Here is a 20,036-nt window from a genome sequence, read left to right on the forward strand (position 1 = left end):
TCTGAGTCTCGGTATGCTTTTCTCTTTCCTTCTAGTTATAGAATTTCCACTCAGCCAGCCTTCCTGTGGTTCTGGATGATGTCCTTTCCGTCTTTTAGTTGTATTTTTGAAGTGGTTGTTCGAGGCAGCAAACTCGGGGGTTTACCTATGCCGCCATCTTGGTTCTATCCTATCTTATTTAATTCTTGTATCAATTCTGAAGTCCTCTTTGTTGTTTTACAAATGGAGAACTAAGATGTTACAAAATTAGCAACAGTAGCAATAACAGCACCTGGCAATAAATATTTGGCAAATGAATGAAAGAATAAGTAAACAAACATGCCAAAGATCAGTGAGACAACTAATAAGTGCTCAGCTCTAGATTTAACAAAGTCTGACTCTTAGCCTGCACACTAAACAGTGAAGTAAGTGATGACATTTATCTATGTAAATACAATGGATCCAGTAATTGAAAAGGTTTAAATAACTGATGGATTAAAACCAGCTTCATCGATGAAATTATAAGAGGAATGGAGTGTTGAGGATAAGAGTCAAGTCTTTAGAGTCAGAGATCTGATTTTAATCCTACTTTTTGTATTTATATAATAAAAACCCAGTGGTCGTAACGCTGTAACAACCAAAGACCAGTCACCAGGAGGCCTCGCTGCGCACAGGTGGGCGGGGCTGCGTGTGCAGCAAGGTGTGCGCGGGTGGGTGGGGACTTGACTCTGGGTCCCGCCCCACACTGGGATTGGGGGCGGGGGGGTCCCGGGTCTTGCACGATTTCACGTGCTGGGTCACTAGTTAGTCATATTACCTCCTTGAGTGACATCTACCTCTTTACCCCTGTTTTTTTACAAATGCCAATACTCTGTAAAGTGTGACAGTGATCCTCTTCTAAATAGAAAAGTGGGATTAAAAGGAATAATACATGGAAAGTACAGGTCTTGGCACCATAGTACTAATAAATAACTATAGTAATTATTACTAACAGTTTTGGTCCATTAGAAAGGAAAACAACTCAATGAAAACAATCTGGAGAAGTTTGAATCTGGCAGTGGCAGCCAGGATGAATTTGAAGACGAGAGCAGAGGCAAGAAGAATAGTAGAAAATTGTTGAAGCATTCCAGTAATATCTGCAAGAGAGCAGTAGTGTGCAAGAGACAAAGGGAGAGGGGCCTAGTGAATGGGAAAGACACTGTAAAGGCACAATCAAAATGTAATGCTAAGTTTATATCTTTTTAGAGAATTCTATGGTTATTGTTGACAATTTGTCATTTGAATTAGTACTTAAATGTCTTTGGCTTGCAACTCAAAGCTCAAGAATGATGGTAGTTCTGATTATGACATACTGAATATATTGGTAGAACTTTTTTTGCTACCCCACCACAACCAAAATAGTATCATGGTTGTTTTGTTGTTGTTGTTGTTGTTGTTTTGCATAGTTTTTTGAGATCTAAAACAATCCACATATTTGTTTTCCCAGGTCATTCTTTCATTGATCAAGGGCTGCTAATTGAAAACCCATTCTCTGTTTTATTTCAGTGCAAGCAGCTACTGACTCAGTCTGTAGACTCCAACAGAGGGAGCAGGAACAAAAAAAGGTAAAAGTAGATCATTTGGGTATTGGAGCCTCTAACTTCAGGGCTTTTATTATAATCATATTAGCTTTTGATAAAAAGAAGTTATCTGAATTGGGTTTTTTATGCAATGATTTTAAAAGATTTTAAAATGGCTCATTCATGATGTTTTGAAGAGGTATGGGCACATGATTGCACCATCCATATTTTTATAGTTTAAATTACAGACCTTGACCTTTTTTTTCCACCTTTTCAACATTTCCATCTTTTCCTTGAAAGTGGTATTTGTCTTATGGAGGAGAGAGAATAGGACTTTTACATGGAACAAAAAATACTCACCAGATTGGAAATATAAATCTTCCTTTGCACCTGAAGCGTTGAGTATAGTATGTATATTTCTTCTAGAAAAGGAAGCCTTCATGCCTGTGGATGGGTTATTTAGTGAATAGTCATAAGTGCATGTGAATCACTTGCCGGGTAGTGCTTTGCTTATTTTAATTATATCTTAACTAAATTCAGATGTGGAAAAATAGCTTAAGGATTTAAGGTCCTTGTTATAATTTGGTGTTTTCACATATAATTTTCATGAATTATTTATATAGCTTATATATTGCTTTAAACCAATAAAGATACACTTATTAAGAAATGTTGAAAATGCTAAGTCATTCTGAAATACACACCTTTTTGCATGTGCGTGTTTCAACGAGTGTTACTATCTCCATTTCTCTGGAAGGTGTTGTGGTTCAGATTTGGCATTGTGTAAAAATATAATGGAATGAACCTTGCCCCAGTTTGAATTTCTTCACCCTCTGCTCAACTTTAAATATTGATATAAAGTTTAAATATTGAACAGTTTGATGAATCAAGCCTACTGAAAGAACTTGACATTCAAGCCAGGGGGGAAGGCTGCCCAAGAAGAGTAGGATTGTTTCTAGCAGGCCAGGTCAGGAAACAGGCCATTGCGGAGCACCTTGATAAAAGGGCAAGGCAAAGCCATAGGCAGGAAAGTCTGGGTTGGGTGGAGTGTTTGCACTGTGTCTAGAGAGCACTGTAGAGGCAGGAACGGGGGCTTCAATGGGCTTTTCCTGGCTGGACAGATTTTTTTTTTTTTTTAATCCTCTACTTTGCTAGGAGAAAAATTTTAGTTTGTTAAGTTTGAAGCAGTTTGTATACTCAGGAGGTAAAAGTCTAGGGATCCCAAACCACTAGTCTATAATAATAAAAGCATAATATGCTAATTAGACCAGACATCCTTCCAGACAACCTTCCAGATGAAGCCAGGGCTGCGAGGGGAGCCCGGGTCCTGGGTGCCTGCTGGTGGCCAGAGAAAAAGCCTGGGTCCCTAGTGCCAGAGGAAAGCCAGTGCCAGCGGCCGGGGAAGGAAGGCCTACTCTTGCATGCATTTTGTGCATCGAGCCTCTAGTACTAATATAATGAAGGATAAAGTAAAAGTTGTAAAAGCTGTGGTCCAGTCACAAGGAACTTTGTAGGATCTGGCAAAAAAGTAATTTATTAGGAGGATGCTAGCATTCGTTCCAACCTTGCTCAATGAGTTGGACTTCAATTGACAGGATATGGGAAGAAAAATATGAGAGGATGACGAATATCATGTGAGAAAAGACAAAAGATGTTAGAATTCAGTAGTCTGTGGAGCTGGGATGTGGACTATCTAAAGCATGGTGGGGAACTTTTTTTCTGCCAAGTGCCATTTGGGTATTTATAACATCATTTGCAGGCCATACAAAGTTATCAACTTAAAAATTAGCCTGCTTGCCCTAGCCGGTTTGGCTCAGTGGATAGCGCGTCGGCCTGCAGACTGAAAGGTCCCCAGTTCGATTCCTGTCAAGGGCACATAACCAGTTTGCAGGTTCTATCCCCAGTGGAGGGTGTGCTGGAGGCAGCAGATCAATGATTCTCTCTCATCATTGACGTTTCTCTCCCTCACCCTTTCTCTTTGAAATGAATACAAATATATATTTTAAAAATTAGCCTATTATATTTGGTCGAACATTTAATTAACTCAAACCTAATGCCTTGGCAGGGCCAGACGAAATGATTTTGCAGGTCTCATATGGCCTGCGGGCCGGACATTCCCCACCCTGATCTAACGGGTTATATCTGAGGATGATTGTGGAGAACCTTGATTGCTATATTAAACGAATTGTTAGTGAAGGCACCAGGAGCATTTCTGTGTTTGAGAAGCAAAAAGACTTTTTCTGTAAGAACACTGGCTATTCCTGGCTGTAACATGTGCAATTCTCTTGGCTTTCACAATGAAAATTAAAAAGGGTGCCCTATGCATGTTGAACATGTTGCTGCGTGATTTAAGCAGATTTATGTGAATATGCTCTCACACATTATTGGTCTTTCGAAGACATCGTCAGAGTAGTTATGATTCTGATAAAATGGCAATTCTTTTCATCCTTGAGCAGAACTAACCTAAAATTAAATTGTAATTGGAATGGTTCTTCTTGGCACTTTGAACTTTTTTCACATTTGGTGTATTAACTATATTATATGTAAGTAAGAAAATCACCAGATTTGGTAAAAAAAAAAAAGTACAGTGGCTTCTATTTCTAGCTGTTTTCTTTATTAGCTAGCTGTATGTTCTTGGACAATGCCTTGAGCTTCAAGCTCTTCATCTGCAAAATAAATACCTATTTTACTTAACCTTATCGATTAATATTTTACTTACCTGATAGATTATATTACGTGGTTTATGTGAAATGGTTTTGCAAATTGTATATCACTTTTCATATGTAAGGTGGCACATCTTCCCTGCCAGTTCAATCATTTGTTTAAGGTGCAGACAGTCACTTTGTGCATAAGAGCCCTGTTGTGGTTTATTAGAGTTGGCAAAGCCCTTGAAAATCCTGCCCATTCATGATTTTCTGAATTAAAAGATGCTGTCCCTGGTTGTTTTTTCTTAAGGTAGCCTCAAGAAATAAGAAAGCCCTTAGAATATTTTAGTCTTAAATATATTTCTATAGGTATTATGTTAGAGAACGTTACTGAACTATCTATAGAGTACACATTAAAGTTACTATTTTAGAATGTACTGAAATGTTGTGTTTCACTAAGAACTGATATGGAGCCTGTGAAACCTACTTGCATAATCAGCCACCCTGAGTATTTTCTTTTCTCAAAATAACGTAATAAAATTAACCAGCTATAAGTCACACAAAGATGTGCTTTTCCTAGAAGAATAAAAATTCTTTATACCAGTGGTTCTCAACCTTCCTAATGCCGCGACCCTTTAATACAGTTCCTCATGTTGTGGTGACCCCCAACCATAAAATTATTTTCGTTGCTACTTCATAACTGTAATTTTGCTACTGTTATGAATCGTAATGTCAATATCTGATATGCAGGATGTATTTTCATTGTTACAAATTGAACATAATTAAAGCATAGTGATTAATCACAAAAGCAATATGTAATTACATATGTGTTTTCCGATGGTCTTAGGCGACCCCTGTGAAAGGGTCGTTAGACCCCCCCAAAGGGGTTTTGACCCACAGGTTGAGAATCGCTGCTTTTATACTCTTCCAAGGCAATGAACCTTTAGTCTTTATTTCTTTTTCAGTTTATGTAGTTAGCAATAGATTTGAAATACGTATCTTTAAGAATTTTTTTTTCTGTCATCTGGCTTTTGCCAAAACTTTGATGTGGCAGAGGTTTCACACTACAAATATATAAAAGACATAGAGGTAAAGTTTAATTTCTCATCTAGCAAATATGTACAAAGCAAAATTGACGTCTAGCTGCATTTTGCAATCTAATGTTAATTATTGTCCTTAGTTATACTGTTGGCTACATTTTGTGTATTTGAATGGCTCTCAGAACAAAGAAAGATGGGAGTAGTAATGGAATAAAATAGACTCTTGCCATTAATCATTAATTCTTTTATGTCAAGACAATTTGTGGAATTCTGTGGGAAGTAAATTATGATAAACGTCATTCATCCAAATCACATTTCCCACAATTGATATCTAAAAGTACATTCATAAGAACAATAAATGTCTTGAAAACGACTCACTAATACAAAGTTGTATTTTGGATGCTAGCAATAAGAGTAGTGCAATGAAAATACAAGTAGCATAAAAATAAAAGAAAATACAAGTAGCTTATAAAATTCACTGGCTCTTAAAAATATGCCATCAAGGGAAATGAGCTTGTTAATATGTGTGAATAGTTTAAACTTGGTTTCCATACACAAGTATCAACTTTTGAAGCCCCATTCAACCAAACTAGAGATAGTAATGAAGTAAACATGAATCCTTTGATTCATCTTGTCCACAAATATTTATTAGATTTAGTTATATCCCAGTATGAGTTTTATGAGATCAGTGAGATAGCATAGATTATACATTGTTCTTGATAGAGTGTGAAAATGCAGAGTTAATAGATCAATAGGTAATATTCTATTTAACATCATTACTGACAGTTGTTATTCTGACACTTCTTATCAAAGTAAATACTTTTTCATTTGTTTGTGTTGGGCATATGTACAATTAATGGCACGTGTATTACTGACAGAAGTTCCATAGGGCCTTTAAGACTGAGTTTTCTCTGAGACCAGGGTTTCTCAACCTCTGCACTATTGACATTTTGGACCAGATGATTCTTTGTGGGGTGGAGAGGGGCTGGCCTGTGCTTTGTAGGATGTTTTTTGTTTGTTTGTTTGTTTGTTGTTGTTTTTTTTGTTAAAATATATTTTTTTTATTGATTTTTTACAGAGAGGAAGGGAGAGAGAGATAGAGAGTTAGAAACATCGATGAGAGAGAAACATCGACCAGCTGCCTCCTGCACATCTCCCACTGGGGATGTGCCCGCAACCCAGGTACATGCCCTTGACCGGAATCGAACCTGGGACCCTTCAGTCCGCAGGCCGACGCTCTATCCACTGAGCCAAACCGGTTTCGGCGCTTTGTAGGATGTTTGCAGCATCTTTGGCCTCTACCCCTTATATGCCAGGAGCACCTCCCCCTAACCTATGCTATGACAACCAAAAATCTGGGAGACAGAAGCATCAAAATCCATTCCCAGTTGAGAACCACTGACTTAGACTAAAGCATGCAGAAATGTATTATGTGTCCCAGAGTTCATTTCTAGACCTGGTCCTAGAATGGTTTGGCTTCAAGATTGGCTTCTCTTTAAATTTATGTCTAATGGGATATATGTAAGACAGTTTATTATTACTATTTTTCACTTTGTTATAGAGACAAAACCATTAAAGCTAATTACTCCTAGTATACAGTTGTAGCTCATTAACAAACTTTCTCTTCAATTTTTTTTTTTTTTGGCATTTTCCAAATGTATCTTCAGAAAATCAGTTGTGTCCACTTTATAAAAGAATGTAGTTGGTTTCATTTATGAAGAATCCTCTGAAACCTGATTTGAATTTTTTTATTGTGATAAAATATACCTAACATAAAATTTACCGGTTTAAGCACTTTTAAGTATGCAGTTCAGTAGCATAAAATACATTCACATTGTTCTTCAGCCATCACCACCATCCATCTCCAGAACTTTTTCATCTTTCCTAGCTGAGACTCTGTACCCATTAAACACTAATGCCCCATTCTCCCCTCCTCACCCCTGGTAACCGCCATTCCACTTTCTGTTTCCAAAATTTGACTACTCTAGGTTTCTTTCTAAATGGAATCATATAGCATTTATCTTTTTGTGATTGGCTTCTGTTATATAGTGTCTTCATAGTTCATCTGTGTTGTAGCATGTATCTGAATTTCATTCCTTTTTAAAGATGATTATATTTTGTGTATCTGTTCATCTATCAATGGATACTGGGTTGCTTCTACCTTTTGACTATTGTGAATAATACTACTATTAATTTGGGTAAACAGGTATTTGTTCAAATTCCTCCTTTTCATTCTTTTGGATATATACCCAGAAGTGGACTTACTGTATCATATGGTATTTCTATTTTTAATTTTCTGAGGAACCACAAAAGTTGCACCATTTTTATCGCCCCACCAGCACAGTGTGCAAGCATTCCATTTTCTCCACATCCTTGTTATTTTCTGGTGGGTTTTTTTTTCATAGTAGCCATTCTAATGGCTATCTCATTGTGGTTTTGGTTTGCATTTCCCTAATGATTAGTGATGTTGAACATCTTTTCTTAAGATTTTTGGACATTTGTATATCTTCTTTGTAGAAATGTCCATTGGGATTTTGATGAGAATTGTATTAAATCTTTATATGCCAAGACCATTCAATAGCGAAAGGACAATCTTTTCAACAAGTAGTGCTGGGAAAACTGTATATTCACATGCAAAAAAAAAGATACTGGACCCTTACCTTGTATCATATACAAAAGTTATTTCAAAATGGAACAAAGACCTAAATGTAAGGCCTAAAACTATAAAATTCTTAGAAGAAAACAGGGAAACCTCATGACATTGGATTTGGCAATGATTCCTTGCCTGTGACACCAAAAGCACAGGCAACAAAAGTAAAAGTAAATTTTTATTTTTACTTCACCAAAATTAAAAATGTTTGTGCATTAAATGACATTATGAACAGAGTGAAAAGGCAATTCCCCAGAATATGAGAAATATTTGCAAATCATGTATTTAATAATGGGTTAATATTAAAAATATATTTTTAAAAACTATATAGTTCAATAACAACAACAACAATAAAACAGTTTGATAAAAAATGGACAAAGGGCTTTTCCATTGGTCTAAATGTCTATCTTTATGCTAGTCCCACACTGATTACAGTAGCTTTGCAGTATGTTTTGAAATTAGGAAATGTGTTTTTTAATGTAGGTTTTATTATTTAGATTTGGTGAAGCCAACAGATTGGAGATGATTGCCATCTCCAATAAAGATAATTTGTTACTCATAGTTCTCAAAAGAAGGGGGCATGCTGTGTACACAGGACCATGTAGGAAAGCACTAGGGTTTGTCAGGCAGAGTGAAAGAGGGGAAAACATAGGCAAGAGCTTTTATTGTGGTTTCCAAAGGAAGTTACATATGAAGCAGGGTAATCAGGCTTAGGATTGCTTAGTTCGAATAATTTTATCAAGTTCTGGGGCATAAGAGCATAGTTGTCTGGTACCTGGCCCAGGGTAGGTAGGTAGTGACCCAGAATGTGCAAGTCCAATAAAGAAGGTAGTTAGGGTATGGGCTTTGTATTGGTTGGCTTGCATATAAAAGGTATTCTCACAGGGTGGTTGTTTACTATCTCTAGGAATAAGTTAGCTCTGGAAGGAACAGTCTCTCCAGGGTCAGCAAGGCCCCAGATGTAAAAACATCATGAACACATGGTTAACATAGTATGAGACATCAATTTTGCTCTTCTTTTTCAAGAATTGTTTTTGTTTTGACTATTTGGTGTCACTTCATGTACATTTTAGGATGGATTTTTCTGTTTCTGTAAAAAACATCATTGGGATTTTAATAAGGATTTTATCAAATCTGTAGATCACTTTGGATAGTATTGACATCTTAACAAAATAAAATTTTCCAGTCCATGAGCATGAGATGCCTTTCCATTGAATTTCTTTCAACAATGTTTTGTAGTTTTTAGCATACAGGTTTTTTGCCTCCTTGATTAAATTTATTCTAAGTATTTTATTCTTTTTCAATGCTGTTGTAAATGGAATGGTTTTCTTAATTTTTTTTTTGGATTGTTCTTTGTTAGGGTATAGAAATGCAACTAACTTTGCATATTGATTTTGTATCCTGTAGATTTGCTCAATTTGTTTAGTATTTCTAGCAGTTTTTTGTGGAATCTTACAATTTTTGACATATAAATCATGTTGTTTGTGAATACAGATAATTTTACTTCTTCCTTTCCATTTTGGATGCCTTGTATTTTCTTGCCTAATAGCTCTGGTTAGGACTTCAAATACTATGTTGAATAGAAGTTGAAAAAGCAGAATACTTGTCTTGTTCCTGATATTGGAGGGAAAGCTTTCAGTTTTTCACAATCAGATATGATAGCTGTGAGTTTTTCACATATTGCCTTTATTATGTTGAGATCGTTTCCTACTATTACTGGTTTTTAAGTTGTTTTTATCATGTCAGGGTGTTGAATTTTGTCAAATGTGTTTTCAGTATCAATTGAGATGTTTATGTGTTTTTTTCTTCATTCTGTTGTTGTATTGTATTTTGTCAGTTGATTCTCATGTGTTGAACCATCCTTGCATTCCAGGAACAAATCCTACTTGATTATAGCATCTGATCCTTTTGATATACTGTTGAATTTAGTTTGCTAGTTTTTTGTTGAGGTATATGTTGTATCAGTTAGTATTAGCACAGTGCTGGCCTCATAGAATGAGTTAAACCTTCCATCCTCTTTAATTTTTTTTTAGAATAGTTTGAAAAGGATTTGTGTTAATTCTTGAAATGTTTGGTAGAATTCACTAATAAAGTCATCTGCTCCTTGTGTGACTTTGATTTTTAATACCACATGATTTTTTATGATCACTTGCTAGAAGAAACAAAGAAAAATGAGACCAAAGTTAGTTGTACTTTTATTTTTAACTAAAAAATATATATATCTTAAGTGATTCACATTGTGTTTTTTAAAATCTCTTAATTATTTTTGATATTGGAATGTGAAATACATATTCATTTTTGCCAATCCGCATGACTCACTATGTTTTGTTTGAACAGCATTATATAGCAAAAAAGAGCAGAAAACCAGATTTTTACTATTGATTCTACCCCTTTCTCACTGTGTGACCTTGGAAAGAGGTCCATAGGAGCAGTGTACCTATCATATTTGACACTAGAATAGATCATCTTTAAACCCCTCCCTGACAAAATTATTTGTAATAATAATCCTGATGTTAAAGAATAATGATAAGAAAAAAATGCAGATAGTATTTTTTAACTTAATGTACGTAATTATACCATTAAAAAAGTAAACAATTTAAATGTGCTATAACAGCAAAAGGAAAAAGTAAGAGAGTAATCATTTTAAGTACATTAATATAGTTTTTGAAAAAAGGAGGAAAAACATATCTACCTACATATTGGTCTGTTACAGTAATGGTAATAATATTATAGTTTGCTTTTGATTCTTAACTTATGCAAATTTATTAATGACTTCATCAAATTTGACCTTTGCATATTCAACTTAAAATAGTATATCAGATTTATCAATCTGTCTTGAGTCATAGTTGATTGAAAATACTTTTATTATACATTTCAAAAAGTTTTTCAAATGAAGTCTAGAAGAGATTTATAAAAATCACATTTTACAATAAATTCAAAAATTGCAATGCTGTCTTTGTTTCTTTGAAAACTATTCTAATGGCTCCCGATATTTCCGCATTATAAAAATTGTAAATACAAATAAAAACATACAAATTTAAGTACAAAAAATGGTATGGTAATGTAGAATGATAGATTTGAAACTAATTCGGGTTTTATTTCAGCAGTTGCTCTGCCATCATTGGTTAAATGCAAGAATATTTAATTACCCAGAGGTTGGAGGAGCTGAACATCCAGAGAAAACTGAAATGATTCTTAGCTACTGGGAATTTACATTTGAAATGAACAGCTGATTTCAACTTTGTCCAGGACTGGCTATTTAAAGTGGGTGTCCTATAAATTAACTCCAGTGTAGAATACAACGTTTATTAAAGATTAACTATAAAAATCTGTTAATTTGTAACATATATTGTTAAAATTCAACAACCTCAGCAATTGTTTAGGACTTAGACCAAAGCAAGATTTTTTTTTTTATTGCTTAAAGTATTACAAAGATTACTACATGTGTCTCCTTTCCCCCCCCCCCCCTTGACAATCCCCTGGCCTCCCCTACCCCCCAGTGTCTTATGTCCATTGGTTTTGCTTATATGCATGCATACAAGTCCTTCGGTTGATCTCTTACTCCCCTCCCTTCTGCCCCCCAACCCTCTCTGGCCTTCCCACTGCAGTTTGACAATCAGTTTGAGGCAGCTCTGCCTCTGTATCTATTATTGTTCAAAAGTTTGTAATGGTCTTTATTATCCATGAATGAGTGAGATCATGTGGTATTTTTCCTTCATTGACTGGCTTATTTCACTTAGCATAATGCTCTCCAGCTCCATCCATGCCGTTGCAAATTGTAAGAGTTCCTTCTTTTTTACAGCAGCATAGTATTCCATCGTGTAGATGTACCACAGTTTTCTAATCCATTCATCTACTGATGGGCACTTAGGCTGTTTCCAGATCTTAGCTATGGTGAATTGTGCTGCTATGAACATATGGGTGCATATATCCTTTCTGATTGGTGTTTTTGGTTTCTTGGGATATATTCCTAGAAGTGGGATCACAGGGTCAAATGGGAGTTCCATGTTTTGTTTTTTGAGGAAACTCCATACTGTCTTCCATAGTGGCTGCACCAGTCTGCATTCCCACCAGCAGTGCACGAGTGTTCCTTTTTCTCCACATCCTCTCCAGCACTTGTCGTTTGTTGATTTGTTGATGATAGCCATTCTGACAGGTGTGAGATGGTACCTCATTGTTGTTTTGATTTGCATCTCTCGGATGATTAGTGACTTTGAGCATGTTTTCATATGTCTCTTGGCTTTCTGAATGTCCTCTTTTGAAAAGTGTCTATTTAGGTCCTTTGCCCATTTTTTGATTGGATTGTTTATCTTCCTTTTGTTAAGTTGTATGAGTTCCCTGTAAATGTTGGAGATTAACCAAAGCAAGATTTTTGGTTTAGGAGTATTTTATTAGTGACATTATTCAGTATTGCCAGTGCCTGGTGGTAATAAAAGACGGTCTTTCAGCTCTTTGTGTCATTGATTTAAATTCTGTACAGACATTGCACCCCCTGATTGCTTGCACCCAGGGCAGAGCTCACCCACCCTCCTGCTGTTGGTCTGCCACTAGTACCGATTATATCATTACTGAAAAAAAAGGAAGCTGCAAACTGTCATATGTAATGTGACTTCATTTTGTTGTTAAAAAATATATGGTTGTATAAATATAGGAAAAAATCTTTTGACTACCCATCAAACTATTAATAATACTAGGAAAAAAAAGATAATACTTGGAAAAGATTTGGTGTGTATGTGTTGGGGGAAGGGGAACTATCACTTTCTATAAGACTTAATGTGAATCTGTTTGAATATAACTATGGCAACATAGCAAAATAGTATATAGTGGAATCATCAAAGGGGATTGAAGTGAATATGGGAATGAAAGAGGAAACTTATTTGAGCTACTTCTATTGTTCGAATTATTACAAGAAAGTATTACTAAAATTAAATGACTACAGTTAAAGAACCAAAAAAACTTAAATTGGAGAGGATAAAAAGTAGTGTGACATGCCTTCCAGATTCTTTGCTTGTGATTTTATTTTAATTTATTAATTATTTGGGGCGGGGGGTGGGGGAGAGGAGAGGGAGAGAGAGAATAACATCGATGTGAGAGTGGAACGTCTATTGGGCTACCTCCTGCACACCCCCTACTGGGGATTGAGCCTGCAACCCAGGCATGTGCCCTGACCTGGAATCAAACCAGCAACCTTTTGGTGCATAGGACAACATCCAACCAACTGAATCACACCGGCCAGGGTACTTGTGATTTTGCATAATAATAATAATATTGACCTTTTATTAAGCACCACAGGCACTGAGCTAGGAACTTGGCATGTATTACCTCTGATTTTTACAAATATTATTTATGAATATAAAGTGTTGTTTTTCTCATTTTAAAGTTAAAGAAACTTTTTAACTTGCTCAGCATCATACAACTGGTAATAAGTGAACCAGAATTTGAAGCAAGGTTTATTGCCTCCCAGATCTTCATCTTTCTCTGTTGAGCTGCCTGAGGGGAAGTGGAACCAGGTCCAAATCACAGGGTCAGCTGAGCCAATTATGGTGTTTTGATTAAAAATAAAATAATAAATTTTTAAATAACATCTGAGCTTGGATGTTAATGTCCTCTGTATTTATTAAAAATTAATTTACAGCTAAAACAAGATACCATTTTGAGGAATTTTATTTGCCTTTGTCTTTTCTTTTTAGTCTAATGGCTTTCTCATTTAATAGTGCAAAAGTTCTATGAAAATAATTTATTTTATGTATATTTTGGACAATTACAATCCATGAGGCTAAAAAGTTAAAAAGTAATGTTTTGGATTTTGCTTAACCTGCTTCCCAACTTTATTGGATCTGTAAAACCCTCCTTAACCTTCCCTCCTCACCACTGTAATACCTATTTAAATTCCAAAAGTCTATGGGACATATTTTAGGCTAATGTTTTACTATAATCCAAACTTCAGACCCTCACCCTCTTTTTACTTGAGAAGCCTCTGTGCTGAGGAACTTCACATAGGATTGGCAGAAAAAGCTCTTGCAATAGCCTTTTTTATTTGGTCTTGTGAAAGAGACTTTTGGCTACCTATGGAGAACTTCCTCTGGAAAGATCTGATTTACATTTTGTGATAGAAAAGGCATAGGTGTTAGAAAGACTTAAGTGAGACTCTGCAACTTCATAGCTGAGTGACCATAGAGAAGTAAATTTAGTGTCCTTAAGCCTTTATTTCTTCGTCTGTAAAATGAGAATAATGTTACCGTGTAAGAGAGGTTTATAGAAGTAGATAAGATACACAAAACAGCTAACAGAAATAAGCATTTCATAAATACTTAGAACGTGATGGCTTATCCAGCTCTTCCTCCTGCTTCTCATCATGTCCCAGATAAGAGAGAAAGTAAGGCAGCCAGGACTTTATGGGCCGCATGAAAACCTGGTTTTATCTTTTCCTATAGCTCTCTTCCAGCAGCTGAGCTACCAGTACATAAGTATACCAGGTGTCTACATTAGTGTGCTGGAATTAGTAATGGCTTTAGGTGTTTTGTAGGTTTCTATGGTTTGCATCATCACATTTTGCTTGTTTGTTGAATAGGACTTAGCTTGTCTCAAAACTTAACTTCTAAAGTTGTATGTAGAATATTTGAGGCAGAGATATAAAGTTATTTTTCATGCTCTCTTTAGCTCATTGTTGTACATATTCAAAGATAATAATTGACAAAAAAAACAAAGATAATAATTGAAATTATACTAAATTTATGCCTTTTTTTACTTATACATTGTTTCATCTCTTGTTGTGGCTCTCAAAAGCAAAAATTTTATTCTCATATAGAAATATTAAGGGGCATCTCCAAATATTTGACAGCAATGCTTTTGGAGTTTGTTTGCTTTAAGGAATGGAAATGAACCAGAAGAGATTTCTTGAGTGACTAACAATGAATAATTATTTTTAATGCATTTAAAGAAATATTTTGTGTAAGATATACATTTTAAATTTCTTATAATAATCATTTTTGGCATATATTCTTTAAGCTTTATTTAAAAGTTATATGCAGTTAAATGGTATTTGAGGAGAAATAGAGGTATGAAAATTTACTTGAATTGTATTTGATTTTGTCATTTAACAATACTAGACATTTTTGAAATTTCGACAATGTAGATACCCATGTTCAGTCATAGTAAGTTTCTAATATGTCGTGTTCTTGTTGGTCATTAAAACTATAATGCAGTTTTATCATTGTGATTTTCAAGCTGTGATTGCTATAGTAACCAAATATCAAGAGTTAAAGTTATGTTTGTCTCTTCTGCATAGAAAAATAATTGTCTGGAAAATGACACATGACTTTCAAATTTTCTTTTCTCAGATTTATAATGACCATATAATAGCTAGTGAAAACCAGCATATAATCCAGTGGGAAGATTTCATGAAAGAACAACACAACAAACAGGCTGAAGTGGATGAAGAGCACAGAAAAGCTGTGGAGAGGCTTAAAGAACAATATGCTGAAATGAAGAAGGACCTAGGAAAATTTTCAACCTTTTGAGAACTTGAACCACAACGGTGTGAAAGCATTGACTTCCCCCAAAGAACTAACTATTCTCATCAAACCATTTAGCCTCTGCTTCAAGCTTAGCAATATATTTAGTGACACTCATATCAGGAGAAAGAAACTTCTACTGGAGTACTAATTAAATGTTTAGTGGAAGAAGAGTGCTATATCTTTCCTGTTTAAGTGCCTATGTATAATTATTTGGGCAAGAGTAGGAAGAAAAATTGGATAAATTTACTTTTTGTTAATCAGAATTGGTCTTCTTTGTTATTGATTATCTCAGAGAACTGTAAGTATAGACCTCTTAGAAAAATAATTTCATTCTTATATGGGGTTAATATTAGCTTATTATTGTGGCTTAGAAAGCAGATATAGTAGTTGCCTGCTTTAGCCTCCTTGGCTATTGGAAGAATGTGTAGAGTGTTATTCCATCAGTAATATAGACAGAAACAATGGTCCTTGGAACAGAGGTCACCTTTATGAGAGGTGAGAGTAAAACACTCTCTACTGTAGCAAAGGTGGCCCTGTTGGTCGTTGAACTGCTGAAAGGTTACAGAGTCTGCAGTGCAGCATAATGCCATGTGTTTCACTGATGACAAGACACACTTATTAAGTTTTGTGGCCTTCCAGCACTTCATACTTTCAGCTTTTAAAACATGCTTAGAAGGAAAAACTTACCAAAAATATAGTTTGACTTTTAGCCTTTCCAAGAACCATAATCTTGCCCATAGTATTTACCTCATTTTTGTGTCTCTTTTGCTGTGGGTGAGCTTTGTAAGACAAATAATCTCTAAAATGTTTCAACTGTGTAATGGGTAATCAGCAAAATCTGCAAGGAGTTCCTCTGGAATCATACAATTATTCTGGCTCTGAATATGCCAGAAGTAATTACCCATATGGCAAATAATCCATGTTAAATGTAAATCCTTTTTAGTGTTAGCGTCTGTTCTCATAAGCAGGTGTACTATGATGAAACATGTACCAACTCAGTCATCACTGTGAGCTTTAAAAATCTGCACTTAACAGTGTAATTGAGGAACTAAGTTATTTTTTATTTGCCGTAAACAAAGCAAAATTAAATGCAATATTTTAAGCCCTAACCGGTTTGGCTCAGTGGATAGAGTGTCGTCCTACGGACTCAAAGGTCCTAAGTTTGATTCTGGTCAAGGGCATGTACCTTGGTTGCAGGCACATCCCCAGTAGGGAGTGTGCAGGAGGCAGCTGATCGATGTTTCTCTCTCATTGATGTTTCTAACTCTCTATCCCTCTCCCTTCCTCTCTGTAAAAAATCAATAAAAATATATTAAAAAAAAATAATAACAAATGCAATATTTCAAGAGGTTTATAGTAAATGAATTTGAGGTATGGATAAATCTTTCAATGTTTTTTATTGCTCTTCAATAAAGAAAGGCACTGAAAGAACATATCCAACTCTCTCATGTATCTCAGTCTCACTAGAGCAGAAAGTGACAATGCTGGCTTGTGTAAATTTATGGCGTACTGTCAAAGCTGCATTCTTGGCTGCATGTTGAAAATGTGATTAAAGTTAATAGAGGAGATGAAATAAGTATTTGAGATTTCTTTCAATAACACTGAACTTCTGCCAACTTTCTCTGTCCGCTACTGTAGGCTTGACAGGTTCATCAATCATCCTCTGGTACCTGGACTCAAAAGGGCTCTTGCTGACACAGAGGCATGTTGGAATTTTCTTAATTCTCTTTCAGTGGATGGAAAAAAACACATACTTTCAAAAATATCCCACACATGAAAAGCAAGGGGAGCCTTAAATGAAAATTCCCTTTGTACTGTAGGCAGTTTTTGGAATGCTATTAATTGCCAATGCACCATTGAATAGACTCTATAACCAAGAAATCAGGACTGTGTGAGCAGGAATGTATTCTTAACTGTGGTTACTCAACTGGTGCAACAAGGATTTCTCATAGTATTTGTCCATCTCATAGGAATAATAAGTACTTTACCATATGAGTTTGTATATACTATATAAGGATCTAAGGGACATCTTAAACCAAAATGAAATAATTGGCTTTTTGACCTTTAAACATTTAAGCTACCAACTTCTCTCTTTAGTTATTCAGTATAACTTCTAAAAGAGATGGTTGGTTTGCTTCCCTTTTAATACTCTAGTAGTGAGTATTTTCATTTATATTTCTCAATCTACAAATCACTTTTTATATGTATTATACATGTATATTAACTTTTATATGGTAATTACATAATTTACAACATTTTTGCTGTTTATGCCGTTGAGCAGAGATAAGAGGGGTTCTGTGTAGCTCACACGATGATTTTCTTTTGAATAATGCTTAAGTCCTATAGAAATATTTTGTTTTTTAAGTTCTAAGTGTTTTCTATTTTTCATAATGATTCTTTTTTGACTTACATATGTGCTACTTTTGTTTCATTTCCTAACTTACAGATTTTTAAATTCTGTTCTCATTATTGATATCTGCTTTAATTGGATTGTGGTCAGAGATGGGTCCATATAAAGTTGATATGGCAAAATTTGTTATTTTCCTTATGACCTAAATTTGATCAGTTTTTGTAAATGTTTTCTTAGTGCTTGAAAGTCTGAATATTTCCCAGTTGTTGGGTGTCTGTTAGACCAAACTTCTTAATTGTGTTTTTCAAATTGTCTTCATTTCACTGTTGGTTTTCCTTCTGTTTGATCACTCAGATTCTAAGATGTGTTGAAATTTTTTTTATTTTTTTCTCCCTGTAATTTTGTAAGTTTTTGTTTTGTATATTTTGAAGCTTTGTTATTAGGTACATACAAATTTAGAATTATCTTCCAAGTTTAGAATTGAGTTTTGTATTCATAGTCATGACCTCTATTCCTAATAATGTTTTTATTTCATTCTACATTGCTTTAAAAATCTATGCTTTAACAAATATATAGGCCACACCAGCTGGTTAATATTTGTATGATATGTATTTCTTTATCCTTCTGTTGGACCTCTCTGTTATGTTTTAGATGTGCCTCTTAAAAACTGTGATTTTTCTTTCTTTTTATCTGATTATCTTTTACCTGGAGAGTTTGATCAATCTATATTTATTGAACTTACTACTATATTAGGGTTTACTTATATCATCTTATTATAATTTTTGTTACACTTTTTCTGTTACCTTACTGCCCTTGTGGGTTGTTTTGGGGGGTTTTGCCTTCTTTCAGATTAAGTTGTATGTTTTTGTTTTTTCCATTTACTTTTTCTCTACTATTTTAGAAGGTAAAAAACCCTCAATTTTTATCTTTTAGTGCTTACCAATTTAATTTGCATAGTTAGCATAAAATCTTTATTTTTCTTTCTAAACATAAAAGACTTTTGAACAAAGTCTGATTTTCCCCCTCAACTTAAAATTAGCATCTAGAATTTATTTTATCTCAGTTTAACTCCAAAAAATAATTATGCAGTCAATATTTATTTAGATTTACCTACAAGTTTACCATCTCATTATCCCTGAAAATTAGCTAGGTGGGTTGATAGTCATTTGTTCTCAGTATTTGAAATTATCCTGTTCAGATTCATTGAGCTTTTTGAATCTACAAATTTGTATCTTTCATAAATTAGAAAAATTCTCAACTTCTTTTAAAATAAATATATTTTATTCATTTTTTTATAGAGAGGAAGGGAGAGGGATAAAGAGTCAGAAACGTCGATGAGAGAGAAACATCGATCAGCTGCCTCCTACACACCCCTGACCGGGGATGTGCCCACAACCAAGGTACATGCCCTTGACCGGAATCGAACCCCGGACCCTTCTTCAGTCCGCAGGCCAATGCTCTATCCACTGAGCCAAACAGGTTAGGGCTCAACTTTTATCTCTTTGAATATTGTACTTCCTTCATTCTGTCTATTCTCTCCTTTCAGGTATCAAATTAGACTTAGGTTTTACTGCCTCACTCTGTTCTCCTTTTCTCTGATTCATATTTTCTATCTCTCTCTGTGTGAAATTTTGACCATCCCTGTAAATTCTGCATAGTTTCTTTAACTCTGTTGCTCACTTCACTCATTCTTTCTTCTCACTGTTTCTAACCTACTTAACCTATAATTTTTTAAATTATGGTTGTGTGTTTTTTCTTTCATTTCCAGAGTGTTGTTTGGTTCTTCCTCATACTTTCCTGGTCATTTGGGATAGTTCCATTATGCCCTCTTTTTCTTTTCCTTAAACATATAAAATGTACTTTTTTTGTGGATCTGACTCTACAGTTTGTCGTTTGCTGTTTTTTCCGAAACAAGTTTATGATGATTTGTTTTCTAATGTGATCAGTGATTTGGACTGTGAGTTCATATTTCTTTTTACTTGATTTTAGGGAATTTTTTGTTTAAAGTATGTTTCTACAGAGAAGATTTCTCTTTCTAGAACCACCGGTTTGTTTCTTGTGACACTGCTAACCCTGGGCCACTTCAAAGTCAATGTTCACCTTGGATTCCCGCCTTTTCCTCCCCTGTTCTTCAGCACATGCACTCTCACACACACTTAGAAGTAGTGTGAATTTCATCCTTAAACATAGTGTTAGGCCGTGAATGGCATTCCTAGAGGAGACTGGTTCCCCCTTCCCAGCTCTACTTCAAGGAAAGAAGAGAAAATTTAGATGGTTTCCTAGTTCACTCACTGAAAGT

At 35.0% G+C, this 20,036-nt stretch overlaps 1 protein-coding gene across 2 annotated transcripts in view; it reads left to right on the top strand.

Moving 5' to 3' along the window:
• Positions 1–16,496, top strand: part of BLOC1S5 (biogenesis of lysosomal organelles complex-1, subunit 5, muted) — a 47,595-nt gene extending 31,099 nt beyond the window's left edge. For both annotated transcript variants that reach the window (XM_005886398.2, XM_014533441.1), the window contains exons 4-5: positions 1,525–1,583; positions 15,211–16,496. In XM_005886398.2, coding sequence (XP_005886460.1) covers positions 1,525–1,583; positions 15,211–15,390 — 239 coding nt within the window. In that variant the 3' untranslated portion in view covers positions 15,391–16,496. The remainder of the gene's footprint in view (positions 1–1,524; positions 1,584–15,210) is intronic.
• The last annotated feature ends 3,540 nt before the right edge of the window (positions 16,497–20,036 follow it).

The sequence above is a fragment of the Myotis brandtii genome, unplaced genomic scaffold (genome assembly GCF_000412655.1).
Source record: "Myotis brandtii unplaced genomic scaffold, ASM41265v1 scaffold982, whole genome shotgun sequence".
Lineage (NCBI taxonomy): Eukaryota > Metazoa > Chordata > Mammalia > Chiroptera > Vespertilionidae > Myotis > Myotis brandtii.